General features: G+C 39.3%; 1 protein-coding gene across 3 annotated transcripts in view; it reads right to left on the bottom strand.

The window, feature by feature from the left end:
- The window catches only part of frmpd4 (FERM and PDZ domain containing 4), a 34,192-nt gene extending 19,402 nt beyond the window's left edge, over positions 1–14,790 (bottom strand). Inside the window, exon 1 of one of the 3 annotated variants that reach the window (XM_063497069.1) lies at positions 14,766–14,790. Coding sequence is in view for 2 of the 3 variants with exons in the window: in XM_063497067.1 (XP_063353137.1) it covers positions 11,563–11,606 (44 nt within the window). In the remaining variant the exon portion in view is untranslated. Of the gene's footprint in view, positions 1–6,171; positions 6,582–11,562; positions 11,856–14,765 lie in introns of those variants that run through there. The other 2 variants (XM_063497067.1, XM_063497068.1) reach the window with 2 other exon arrangements.
- Positions 14,791–14,996: the final 206 nt, after the last annotated feature.

Raw genomic sequence — 14,996 nt, 5'->3', positions numbered from 1 at the left:
TTCTTTTGTTCCCTCTATCTCTGTCTTTGTGTTTGCACACTGGTGATGGTATGAAAGCAGTGGCAGTAAGTTATGTCACTTCAAAGGATTGTCTGCCGTGTAACAGGGCTCTTCGCATTCATTATTCAAAGCCCCTCTTTCTTTCCCTCTAAATGTTTCCCCAGTTACTGTACCGATGATAATAAAATGCGTGCGAGCTGTGCTTGTGTCTGTATGAAAGAGTGTGTCCCAGTGGGTGTGTGTATGCACATGTCTATTTCATGAGATCTTAATAAAGTATTACCATTTCATCAACACGTGTAAGCTGAAAGAAAGGCCACAAAACACTGCAAAGCTAGTTGGTGCAAACAGGTAGTCAACGACAAAGTAATGCAATAAAAGCTGGAGTACAGTTCTCAAGTCAGCTAGCCTAATAAAAACACACATCTGAGTGCTGCTGGATGCATTAAGTCATATTTAATTCATTTCAAAAATTGAATTCTGCAGTGAAAATGGTGTTTTTCCTTTGGGTACCGCATTTTACGTCTGCCAGTGAACACTGGAAGCAATGTGATTTACTTTAACAATACAGTGGTGTGTTTTGGCGTTATTAGTGTTTCCACACAGATATGGATTTATTTGACCTACAGTACATTAGCTGGGAACAGGCCTCGATGGTGTATATTTAGAACATTTCCTGCAGCTCATATGATGTGTGTGGACACAACTAGATACTGTCTGACGCTGTTGGAGCCACCTCATTGACGAGTCCTCTTTGTACCCACCATTGTACTAGCAGCCATTTTAACACAGGCATTGTCTGATGTTGAAGATTTATACATTTTTCTCAGGAGATGTTCAAAAAATCCAACAAGTGCATAATATTGTAAAATAATGATATTTTTCCCAACACTACATCTTCAGCAGTGATCTGCTTGACATTTTTTCCAAAGGTCTACACCACAATAAAGTGTATTACTTACAGTTCCAGATGCGGTGCCTTCAAAATGTATGACTGAAGTAATGATTTGCTCCAAAAAATCCATTTCCTAACTCTATGCCACAATGTATCAGCAGCATAGTGATAGATACTGTGATCTTTGATTTCTTTTGTCTGCAGACAGGAGGACCATTATGCCACTACGTCGCAGCGCTCCAGCTTAACAAAGCGTCTGAAAAGGTTCACCCACTGGTGGACAGTGAAACTGATCTTCCTCAGTGAGCATCAATAAATAATGCCTGCACAGTCACATCGGACTAAGTAATCAAGCGCTAAGTAGGCAAGCCATGCTGCACAATTCATGAACAGGTTACCCAAGAGTCAGAGCGAGGACAATTAGAACAAGAATTTGGGAGGCAAAATGTAGTTCCTGAAGGCTTTCTCAGAGCATAAATTACACTAAAACCACAAAATGCACAGAGGCCTTTTTTTGTATTTTGTGCATGCTTTTGGATTGAGCTCATGTTATTGGATTGAGCTCATGTAGCAGCCAAAAACATTTTTTAAAAGAGCGCCAAAGGAACACTTAAAAGGAATGGGGAAATTAGGCTCTCCTCATGAAAGTCTTTACTAATACAGAAAATCAGGGTTTTATAATCTAAACTAGAATGTTCCTCATTTGTGAATTTGTCTTGTTTTCAGAAATTAAAAGAACAGATGTTCCAGTCAGTAGTTGAACTGTTCTGTCCTGGTGATGGCAAAAAGATCACTTTTCAGTGCCTCATAAAAAAAGCATGAACAGTGTGACCCTTGCTTAATCACAGTAGTTCACTTTCATTTCATAGAAGCACTCCAGTGTTATATGAATGCTGAAGTCCTGTTTATGTAGGGAGTAACTATGCATTATAGACAAGCCACAACTAAGAAGAGCATTCCAACACAGACATTCCAGTTAGTTTAAATAATTTACTTTGACAATCTTGATGAGGGTTGGCTATGTGAAACCACGTTCTGGTGCCACACGTGGGCCATTACGCATACAGAGAGAAAAAGAAAAGTAATTATTCATGAGGTATTCAAGATATATACATACATATATATTTATAGATGTGTTTTTGCTCTCACAAGTCTATTTTGCAACAAAGACTTACTGATGTTTATGTGCCGTTTCCCAGGGGGCCCGAACCTATTGCATTTCCTTTTTGTTTCCTACACATTTCCCAGCATGCACCAGGCAAGAGAAAGCGAATATCCCCAGGTTGAGAGAGCCATACTAATTTCCTTTGCATATGCCATCTTGAATAAATCATCACATTGTTCATCCAGTGCAGCCAGATTAGTGTGATACAGGGATTCTGTCTTACAGCATTTACTATATTAAAAAAGCATTTTTCTTTCAGCACAGCGTTCAGCATTTTCTGCCAGATAAAGACTCTTAAAGACACTTAAAGACACAAGTTTCATATATTCCCATGATCAAAATGACCTTGCTAGCAGCATTAAAAAAAATTTAAGGTATAGCAGTTAAAATTTGACATCACCTTATTAGGTCAACAGTGGGGTCAATCTTAAAATAAGTGAGTCTTTTTGTTCAACTCTTCCTGCTTGACAAAAGGGGGAGTGTTACAAATATGATTTGAGGCACACTGTGAAGAGGCACTGATTCTGCTTTCTCAGTGCTCTTGAATTAAACAGACAGTTATGCATAGATAGACCACTAATGTGATTCTGTTTGGATATGAAATCAGTGGAGAGACAGCAGACGAGATGACCATCTCCTGGGAGAGAGCCCAGGGAGTAGAGCAGAGTGGCTCAGACAGAGTGGAACCACTCTGATTAAAGGCCCTATTCCTTTGCTCCTCTTTTAGAGACTCCTTCCATCCTGCTGAGGGCACTGCCTCTTGTTTCAGTAAACATCTGCCCTCTGCTCGACTTGCCAGACCACCACCTTGGCTCTAATTCTTTGATCGATACGAGAGCACAAAAGAGCACGGTCCAGCCTGTGATTTATATTGTGTGCTGCTGTATATGCATCAAAATTAAAATGAAGGCTATTGCTATGTAATTACTAATCTTTGAACAAACTGCTCGCTTTTATGTACATAAAGGTTTTCTTTGCTGCTCCACATTGCATCTATTTGACGTCAGAGAAGAAATCACTGTTTTTCTACTCTGCAAGAAATGACTTTCCCATGACCACATCGCATTAACGCAGCCAAAAATCAAACTGCCTGGGTGATTAAAATTTCTTCTCTGTCCCATATAATGCCATTATACAATAATATTGAAATTGTCTGCACAATAACACTCACTCCAGAATAAGAGTGTCTGTTTTCCCCATTACTCTAAATGAATATTGTATTTCTGTGTTTGTCTTCGTAAGCACTGATATTGTTGCCATGGGCAACCGCACTATCCTGAGCAGCTCTCTGGTGCCTCTATATAGAAACGTTTTTTGGTTAGTTAATCTCCTCTGGGTGGGTATAAAAAAGCATCTGGGAAACAGCCCACCCACTGTGATCCTCCTGCTATGTTACAGTGAGTAAGGGAACCTCGATGTCCCGCTGTTTACCTGTTAAATGGCAAAACACCATTATCTTACAGAAGAGCTACTATTTGAAAGCTGGATATAGTCTGCAGTAGCACTTAAAATATAGGAAACACAGAGCATATCACTAAATATCATATCAGAATCTTAATGTGCATGATTGCATACACACAATGCATTTCCCAGCCCAGTAGTAGACCTTACTACATTTGATTGAATTAGTTGAAATGATAAATCCAGCAGTAAAAGATATTCAAAGCTAAACAAAGAAATCTGTGTTTTTGTTATTACACTGCATTTCCCCCAGCCATCCTTTGTGCTACAGCTCTCTATAGAAAACATTAACCAAATATAGTGATGAACTTACCCTGTGGGTGCTGAACTAGACATGAATGCTCCTGCACCTCTTTGTGCTACTCACTGCTTTTACGCTAAAAGCTCTAAAGCACGCAACATAATAAATAGTTGCCTAAGACCTCATCCACCAGCCAGCTGGCTACCATTTCTGACCCAGAGTCCTTTCTGCTCTACTCTTCCCCGAGAGCTTCTGATTTGAACGCTAAGTATGACAGATCTTTTGGTCTGTGTGTACGCTGATGAACATTTAGGCTAATCAATTTGTGTCCAGACCAGTGATTTCCTGTGAATAAAGTTTGCAGTCAAAACATGTTGAACAATGGCTCACATTATAGATTTTTTTGGGGAAAACACAGCCAGAAATGATCCAAGTGAGCAGCACAAGCATAAAGTCACACAGTCCAAGTAAATTAGCTTTAGCTGTTGTTCTGCATTACTTGGGTGCGGGAAAACATGCACATTTAATGAACATAGCCATCATTTATATAAGATTGACTAAATATAGCTCCAACAAGATGCAGTGAACAATATTCTAGATGGTTTTTTTTTCATATATGAGCATGCTCAGCAAACAGCTAGATATTGCTGTACACCTTTTAGCAACCCAGTTGATTCAGGAAAGCCATGTCTGCCTGTCACTGCTGCTTATATTTAGAGAAAATCAAAAGTGTAACTGTATTTCAAGGAAAATAAGTTCTTAATAGCTAAACAAAAGCAGCAACTTCAAAGAGGACATTATTGCTTTGTATCTTGTTACAAAACTTTAAGCAAGTGGAAATGCTAGCTTGATTTTTAAAACAACAGAGAAAGAAGAAAATGAAAGCTATATCATCCTTTTGTTTCTGACAGCAGACACATCTGGGGGTGTTGCAAGGCAGGAGGAAGAGACAATGAGGGGAGCCTTTCTTGCCTTTCTGGTAGCTCTCTGAATAAATACAGTGGGTTTCGCTGTGAAATACAGACTCATGCTGACTTAAATTCCTAATGGTAGATGAGAGGGAGACAAACATCAGCAACAACAAAGGGATGGGAATGCTTCTGTAGAAGTGGTAACTCATAGTCAGGGTTAGCATTGTGTGGCATTATTAACAGTGACAGGATGCAGTGATGGTGGTGGTCCACTGGGAGCCGCATCATTGCTGCCATGGAGGGATACTAAATAGAAAGCAGTGTTTCTGTACGACGATGGAAAATCACTGCTACCTGTTTGATTTCCAGCTGAAATGTTATGAAAAAGGACCTCGTAAATAAACCGAATACTGAGGTGCAACGCTAGTATTTTTGATGCATGTCTTTTTCCATAAACAAAGAACTAATGAAAAATTGGCAGTGCAGTTCAGTGATGACTCATAAGTGAAATGATACGCTCCTAATATACATTTCTGTGACACACAGTATCTTGTTTAATGCATCTTGTTTGTGATCAGCTGTTCTTCTCATCAGTGGTCCGTGGTGCCTCTAATGGAGCCAAATCCCCTAGGAGGATTAATCTCCACTGGGGGAGATCAACTCAGTCTAGCAGACCCATGTGAACGCAAGGTGAGGTGTAAGCCCCGTCGACGAATGAATTCCTCAGGAGTTATTTTAATCTATGCTTTGCTTCCAATGACTTCTTCTAAAACAAAACCAATATCAAACTATGGATCTGTCACAAATGAAAATGACCCACATGAAGGAAGTAAACGTGTAAACCGAAATGTGCTGTCTTTTAATTTTAATTGCAAAGTGTCATGATTTAAACGGCTCTTTAGCAACTGTAAATGTTCTTCCTGTTCAGGCCATAGGTATTTTGATTTTAAAGGTCAAAACCACTCATATGTCATAACTCTAGGCAGAATTAAAACATTTGAGAAAGCTATGATCAGTACCCTAAACTGACTCAAAATGAAAATGACTTAAAACTCTGCTGAGAACTAACAATCACTGCTATGACTCAATTTCCTGGAATAATCTGAAATTTTGCAACATCCTCTGCTGCTTCTTCTCATGTTTCATAATATCTATGGTTACCTTATATTACATAATACTCGAGCAGTAACTGTGTCCACTGTCTGCAATATTTATGAACTTAGATACATACAGTTTAGACACACGAATCGCATCACCAATTGCATCCACCCCCACTGCCATCTCTCTCACTTGCTCATTCATTTCACATCATACGTGACTGCACAACTTGCTCTCTTGAACAAATCAATAACTCAGCATTTTTAATACCACTGTTCAACATGTGATCCCTGTGTCGCTCTCCGAATCATGCCTTTGAACATACAAAACGCCGGCTGCTACTGAACGAACAGGCAAATCCACAGACTGGCAAATTCATAGCAGCATTCGTTGGACTCACCCTGACAGCTTTGGCATCTTCACAAAGCTGAACACATCCATGTGTGCTGCAGACTGCAGTCAAGGCTACAGATTCACCATCTACTTCACTCCGGCCCCATTATCCCTCACACTCTTTGGCAATAGAGAATAAATAATTTAAGGGGGAAAAAGTGGAGCTTCCACAAGTCAGGAGGAGAGATTAGTCGTGTTGTCTGTGCTTCTGCATGGCTGAGTGATTGCCGTGTCCTCGCCTCAGCAACACAAATCCATAGCCCATGGAAAAGGATCTGGCAGCGCAGCTTCCCCTGGTTACATCCTTCAAAGCATGCCTCTGTTAGCTGCGTTAAGCCACCTTCATTTAATTTCCATCGCGCTGGAATGATGTGCAGGAGCCGCACAGTAACAACAGCTTTGGAGAGAGGCAGAGAGAGCCAGAGCGAGGGGCAGAGGGAGGGAGGGACATGGGTGGCGGTGGTTGTGGGTGATGAGAGTGGAAGAGAGAGGAAAGAGGAATGTGAGAGGATTTGTGATGTTTGTGTGTGTGCTTAGTAGCAAAGGCACAAGAATTTCTAGTTAAGGATGGATCTGGATTCTAAGAATTGCTCGAAAAACAGTCTGATCAAGCTACGTGTGGGTCTTTCCATAAAACGAGAAAAGGTTGAAAAGAGCAGGAAGGATTAAATAAAAACTGGTAACGGATCATGTGCACATTATATGCAACAGAGGAGTAGCAAGAGCAGCTGAAGAGACGGGAGGACCTTATGTGTCCCCTCCCCAGATGAGGTCTCTGCATCACAGCTGCACATTATAATTCCTATACTGTACAGTGCATTTGTTTTGACCTTTCAAACCAGTTCAGCAGCTAAATGCTCACTCTAATTGATGCAATTCATGTGAGGTCAAACATTTTAACAGTATTGTCCAATTCAAATAAATAAAGAGTTAATGCACTTATCTTAAAAGAAGAGCATGACTTTAACATGTCACGATAACAGGATCTGTCTTATGTTGTTAATAATGCCCAGAGTGCTGAAGCAGGAGGCTGTTGGAATTTCAAATGGTTCAGATGTTTAAAAAATGCCTCAATGCCACATATCCATTGCATTTGCAGATCACCACAAGGTCTAGTAACCCAAGGAGGAAGAACTACTCTTCATAAATGAAATACCTCAGATCAAACATCTCTATTGAAAACCACCAAGAGCCAATTAGCTTTCTCTCTGATCCAGAGAGGCCTCACACTTATTCATGCGGATCTGAAAGTTTGGATAAAAGAAAATAGCAGCACAATTTGCTGTTATCGAGATCAGTAAAACATGCATTTTTGATGTTAGACAAGACCAACATCAAATATATTAAATAAACACCTGCTGGCATTAAAAAGATGAAAACCTCAAAAAAAGTAAATAAACTAAAAATTGCCCAATTCTCAGATTTTCCATTTTGATCACAGTATAGGCAAAATGATCCAGGAGTTAAAAGGAGAGAGTCTTCTATCTAGTTCACTGCTCGGAGCATGAACTAGAGAATTGGAGAATAAAAAACAGGTAATAAGAATGGCAGGTAGTAAAGGATAAATAAATGCATACACAGAATACAAATAGTGTTTGATTCTAGTTGAGAAAATTCATTCAAGCTACAACTTGTGTTTCCACAGTCAAGTACCAAGGATCCTATATTAAAATGCCACAACTTATAAGGTTCTTCAGAGTGAGTCAGTGTGCCTTTGCTGAGAGTGATACATAAAATAAAGAATGTTGTCACTTCCACTCAGGGTCAGGCTTAGGCATGTTTGCTGCCACAGAAAAGATACAACTTAATGGGTAAAAATGGATGAGCCTCCCGGTGAGTGAGAGTGAGCCCAGGTGAACTGCTGTTGATCTGAATATCTACTTAAGAGTTTTAGATTTGAACATCCATATAGCTGTTTATTTTCCTTTGGCATTTTTGTGCTACTTTGTCATAAACCATCCATCTGAACTCCAACTAAAAGAAAACAAAGAAAAGAAGAATGAAAACCAAAAAAAAAGTGCTTTGCCTATGATTTTTTTGATCTATCTAGCTATCATTTCGAAAATGTTACTGTTACAATCTGATTCTAAATTGTTATAAATAACGTGGACTGAAGCATCTTGAGCAATCCGAACAACATTTGGCTGATGATACATGTCTGAAAAAATACAGCCAGTCCTTTTTTTTTTTTTTTTTTTGGATGAGATGGTAAAGATGCACTGAAGAGCAGAACAGAGAGCGTGTCTGACAGTTTGCTTCAAATTCAACTGCAGTGTCCTGTGGCACAAAGATTGAGAGACTCAGCATATTTTAGACAGTTATGTTTGTCCATTTGGGTTTGTGGCCCAGAGGCCAACACGAGTGGCAGAGGATATTAGGGTCAGACAGAAGCGTGATATAAGGCGACTATGGCTGAAGCTTTGACCGATAAAGCCCCGCTGCCCTACTGATCCCTTGCTCTCCCCCTCGCTGAGTCCCTTTTAAAACAGCTGATTTCAGCCTTTCTGGCACACTTGGCCATTTAAAACCTTCACTGCTTTAATTTTGTAAGTACTGCCTGTGGATGACTGCCTTAAAAAATAATAAAAGTAAAACCACTAAATGTTGCAAATGATTCTAGATAGCACAGGATTTCTTAAAAAACATTCAGAATGCATTTTTTCAGGATACAAAGTAACGCCTGCTGTGACATCATGTTTTCATGTTTTCTCATTTTGTACAGTGCAGTGATGTGACTGTGTAGCCTCCGCTACCCTCTGAACTTCGCATTAGTGCCCTCTGGATCACAACATGTGTTTGAGCAGCCACTACAGCAAACTGCCCTTAGACAACGCCCTCATCTGCAGAGTTTGGTTTGTTTGTGAGTGTTTGCCTGTGAGCCACCTCAGAACCTCAACTTTCGCAGTCTCTTAGTGCGACACTAATTACGCCTTGGCTGCGGATGATTTATTCAGTGAATTAAACAGCTTTTAGGGGAGAGTTTAAAGATCTGAACGCCGTTTTGCTATGAATATTCAGTGGTGTGACTAATTGGGATAAGAAGTGAAGTGTTACCTGGCTGAGTTGTGCTACGCTTTGAAAAGATTACGGATTTGGTTTGCCAGTTTCACTACACCTGCTGATAAAGTTCAAAGTAATACTTGGAGGCTGTCACCTATTTTGTGTGGAGTGAATAAAGCTGCATAATGGGGATACTGCCAGTAAGCTCATCACCATAGTTATCTGTGTGAGTGGTTAACCTGCAGGTTATTAAAACATGTTTTTGTGGGTCAAGGGTAGGTCATGTTTTGGTGCATCCATTTATTAAGAACCAGGTTAGAAATGTTTGCGGCAGACTTCAGGGACTTAATAGCCACCTCCAGGCCTGCTATCACTAACACGAGAAGTGATATGTTAGATTAGCCTAAAAACAACTGCATATGAGGCCACTATGGTAAAACAGCTAAAGAAAAACAAGCTTAATTCAACGGTCCCCTTAAACTTTTAGGCTCAGAGGTTTTTAAGCAGCTAAATTATTTTCTTTACTCATACTATATTTTGGAAAACTTCCAATCAGGCTTTTGGGCCCATCAGAGCACAGAAATGGCTTCAGTAGAGATAGAGATTGTAAATGGTCTTTGTATCGACTTGAATTGACCAAAAAAAATAATAATAATCTCTGTCCTTGTTCTACCTGACCCCAGTGCAGGTCACAGTTGACTGTATTCTCATAGACGGCCCACAGACAACAGGTCCTAATTCACAGCCAGATAGTATTTTCATTCTGCCCCAAAAAACATATCCCTCAAAAACATAAACCCATCAACTATGACATATAGAAGCTTGTTCCGCCACTGTTGTTTTTTCTTTTCTTTTTTTGTCTGTCCAAAGCCCATATTTTGGGTTAGTAACTTGAAATTTCAACTTAATAACTCAAAACGTCATGTCATATAACTGATAATTCAGAGTTACACAATAGTAAGTCTACATTTCGAGACACTTTTTTGATATAATAAATCAAAAATGACTTAGCCTGCAATTTCTTTCTTTTTTTCAGTGTTCGAAACAAACTTCCATAGTGACACGAGGCTCGATCCTAGGACCCTTTATTTTCACCGTTTTTCATGCTTGTTTTCTGGTGTTGTCACCAAAAGACGTGCCAATAGTTTTAGATTTACGACGATGATTCCCAACTCTACATTGCTGTTTCTCATGACACTAGAAGCTTTACGGATTCCATTCAGATGTTATTTTTTTCAGCAATAATCAGAGCTTACTTCAGCTCAATGAGGATAATACAACAAGATATTTATCACTGGAGCACTTTCAGAAACAACTGAAGTCCCAGGCAATAATTCACAGGCACCAGGTGCTGTCATAGGATTCTGATTCCTAAGCAGTGTGACTAAATACCAAAAAGACAAAAAAACAAAAACAAAAAAACAGCAGGAGAAAAGCACGCATCACACCTTATTGAAAATTATTACACTGAACACTTGTCTGTAGACTCATTATGTCTAAATATCTCTTATTTGCAGTATCACTTAGTAGTTCCTAGGGTCTGGATACTAATGACAAGGCTGCTTTCAGCCACTGTGGCTCTAATATCATCATTTTTACTGGAATAATGTGAACATATCTGGAATTCATGACACTGAACTTACAGAACATCCTCACCTAAACCTTCTGCAACTTCATGGAGCTTTGCAGTAAGTTTAAGCTCATTATTTGGACTTTTAGGCTTCAAATTTATCTTTAAAAAATGGTAATGTTGCTCTATAAGTGCTGGATGACGTTAGTTATTAATTGCCATTTTAGCCAAAGTCACAGTATTCCGATACTGCGTTCATGGCTTGCTTTCAATGACTGCCCTCAAGTAACCAAAAAATTTCTAATTGCAGGTTTAAATTTTTCAGTAAACAAAGCCAGTGAGTAAGCTTCCATAATAACATGACCTCTCAACTGTGTGGACTGAATTCATCAAATATACTAAAGTTTGGCTGTAAAGAAGCCCTATTAATCTATGAGGAAACTGCAGTTACATAACTTTGTGTAGCACCTGTTATACACTGGCATTTGAGTGGATAACCACAACCAGCTACTGTCACCATTCTACTAAAAAATGCAAAGATGTAAAATAAAGCATTTTTATATAAGTTGTAAACACTATTTGTCTTTCACACCCACAGAAATATGATTGCAATGTATTGGTAAAAAGTAAGTTGGCCAACCCATGACCTTAAATCAATACACAGCAACAGGCACAATCGATTCTTAAGTCAAGAAAAAAGCTAAAAGGCAATTAAAGAAATGCCTTCTAGAACATACAAATAGTCTTCATCTTTATGATTACACCAACTAGTTCTCACTGACATATAAAATACTAAAAAAACACACCAATCCACAGCACTGTACTCACTGAATAACAGTGAAGATGCCGAGTTCATTGTCATCTGGGTCCATTGCTGGTGACAAGTCTAATCAAATTTAAAGCAGTACTTGTTTCTGTTTTTCCTGTCCAGGCCTTTTAAGCCTTCTTCACTGATGCGTGCTCCCGTCCTTCCTCCTGACTCCAGAGTTTCTCGCTGCTTGATTTGGATTTTTAATAGTCAACTGCACTCCGCCTGACTAAGCCATTCAGTTATTATTACATACAGTGCCCCTGTCCAAGTGAGTGGCCAGTGCCCTGGAGGCGGAGACCGAGCTTGTCGCTTCTGCCTCAGTAATGAAATAACATCACATTCCGGTCCGGTGCACCAGAAAACACAGAGAGATCAATGCTGAACAGCTGGGCTCCAATGGGGTGCTGTGCTGGTTAAAGCTGCCTCGATGAGCAAGGCTCTCATGAAAAACATATTTCGTTTGGGTGATCACACCTGTGGTGTTTTCATATTTCATCCTTACTTGACTCGTCATGCCAAGTTAAGATTTTCCAGTTTTTCCCGTTCAGACTGCTATAAACATCACTGCTTGCACTATAGTCTCAGTTTACTACGAAATTACATTATCTGAAATATTTATCTTATCCCTGTTTGAGGCATTTGGAAATGGCATGTGTTTTATCATCCATGAGAGCTTAAAAATTAAGCTTCAAGCATAATCCAAACTCTATCACTAGCTGCCTGCCAACTGTCACCCTTAACAGAGCCTAACCTAAATCCTATATAAACCAATGAATTAGATCTTAACCTCAATATTATACAGTAGCACACTACAGTATTATTTTCATCTAATATATCCATTATTTCATTATTTATACTAGTCTTTCCTGAAAAAAGTAAAATAATGTAGCCTGTTAAACTGTGTATGCTTGGTGTTTTTGTTAACATTTTAGGCTTTTATGGCATTTTCTCATAAAGCCACTGCATTGTGCTGTCATGATAGTTCACGCGGGATTATACCATGTTGATTCTCTCATGCATGAATGGCATACACAGTCTTCCATTAGTTATGAACCGAGGCACGTGTCTTTGCCTCTGCAAGCAAATGGAGCTGCTTGCATAACACATCCCATGGCATGTACACACAGTGGTCTACTACAAGTGAAAGTTCAGCTTCCTAAATAACAACAAGAAAGTGCAACAGAAAGTCTGGGCCTGTTTTTCATAAAAAATATTTCTTTATATACAGATATATATATATATTTATATATTGCACCAGATTATTGCTGTAGTTATGTGTGCACATTGCCAACTGTGGACACAGTTTCTGTTTATGTATATCAAGGATCTAGGCACGGCCATATGGCCAGGATGGAGTGCTGTGTCTAGTTAAAGCAGACAAAAGCAGACCTTTCTGTGAGATAAATACCACACATGAATCCATCCAATCATGTGGCCGACTGCTCGCCCTTGGGCCACAGCGCCATGCATCAGTGGCCTGTTTTTCCATGACAAACAGGCCGCAGCACTTAGAGTGGGGACAGGGGATGTGCAAAGTGCAATGACCCTGCACAGTGTACATGACTAAGAATCACATTTAGCATGTTGTCTTGGGGTTATAACAGGGATGATTTAAGATGGTGATGATAGGCAGTGTGCTTTCTGTACTCATTTGATTTATTGTGCTGTTCCCTGAGTGTGGGTGGCTAGCCCATCTGATTTCTTAGAACAATGTGAAATGCCATGCTCCTTTGCAAATTGCACTGGCATCTTATATGACTGCAACATTTAGTTTTTAACGGGCAAAAAAAAAGCCTAATACATCTTTGCATTGACATTGGCCTTGGCAGAAGATTTGCTCTGCTAGTGTCCTTCTAGTTATTTAGTAAAACAGACTTAAGCGCAATGCTCTAAAATAGGTAAGAAACAAAAAGTCAAATAATAAAATTCAAACTAAGCAAAAGGTGCAGTTATATCTACAAGCAAAAGACCCGAAAGTGGCACAAGTTGGTTTCCAGTCCATCAAAGCAGATTTTGCCTCACATAATAACAATGAAAGTGACTTTTTCATTACTTTGTGGAGCAGAACAAACAGTAGATGCATTCATTTGCATAAAATGATGAGAGTGGCTCCATGCAGAACAAAAATCATATTGATATAATAAAAGCAACTGCTTGGCTCAACCTTTATGTTGCAAATCTATTTGAAAAAGCTGTCAAGCGCATTTTTTCGCGATAATGTGATTTACACTATTTGCCTGCAAATCTGATTTGTTATAATTATCTACATTGCCATATTGCCTTGCCACAGGTAATTCATCATAATTAATTAAACAAATTGAAATGTTATTAAAGGGAGCTGGACAAAGCCCTTGTTCTCATTATGTCTAAAAGACAGTCTTATATTTATTTATTTATTTTAATTAGACAATTTAACCAATGTGCCTTGTCAGTAATACAGAACATTTACAACACCAGCAGCTATAAAAACAAGTTGTTAAATATACTCATGCCATAGACAGGAAGTACACAGAAGTCAATCGCACTCAATAAGATCCCAGGATATCACGTTCCTCAAATCAGATAGCCACTCTTGTGTCAACACACTACAGAAGCTCCTCCCTGCTGCCCGGGGAGGATAGGATTCACAGCACCCAGCAATTATCTGTAATGTGGGAGAAAAATCAATGTGCCCATGGAAAGCTGCTAAGGTCACCAAGCCGACGCTGTCACTTGAATCAGGAGCTCAGTGTTGCTGCAGGCTGGGCTCCAAGCCTCTCGGCCAGAATTTGTGAGCGCACGCATCATTTCTAATGCCATGGATTAGGGTATTATTAGCCTGACAATATGCAGCATAATTGGTTTTTGCATGTGATCATGGCTGAATGGAAATTTATCAAAAAAATAAATAAAAAAATTCAGCCATTAGTTACTAGTTTGAAATATAACTCCCTACTCAACTTTTTCAATTTTGTCACCACTGTTCCAAATAAACAATATGTATAGTACTTTGAATGCTATGCATATTAGAGAATTATTAGTTTAGTTTTCATGCCTCAGTCCAAAAGAAGTTACACATTACTGCAGGCAAAGTTACACCTGACAAGATTTACTGTCAACTATTTATAGCAGAGTGGTTTGATTTGATTTGTAGGTGACATATTTCAACCCCAAATAATTTGCACATAAACTCATGTATCTTTTGTTAGTCACAAAAAAAGTGAAACAGCTTTTGACTCACCTCTTCTGCTGCCGGTATCTATCCAAACTGCCACCAAAACAAATTTCATGTCTGCCTGTTTTGCCAATTTCCATGTTTTCTCTCTCAGGTATGAACTCCCAACTGGAACAGTGTGAGTGTGCCCTGTTTGTGGGTGACAAGATCCTGACAGTATGCTAAGAGGAGGGAGGGGCAGGCCTCCTTGAAACATTGATAGTCTGGCGTAAATTCTATTAACAGCAACACGATATT

This window comes from Pelmatolapia mariae, linkage group LG16_19 (assembly GCF_036321145.2).
Source record: "Pelmatolapia mariae isolate MD_Pm_ZW linkage group LG16_19, Pm_UMD_F_2, whole genome shotgun sequence".
Taxonomy (NCBI): Eukaryota; Metazoa; Chordata; class Actinopteri; order Cichliformes; family Cichlidae; genus Pelmatolapia; species Pelmatolapia mariae.
The sequence above is the reverse complement of the archived record's forward strand: the minus strand, read 5'-3'. Positions and strand labels throughout refer to the sequence as shown.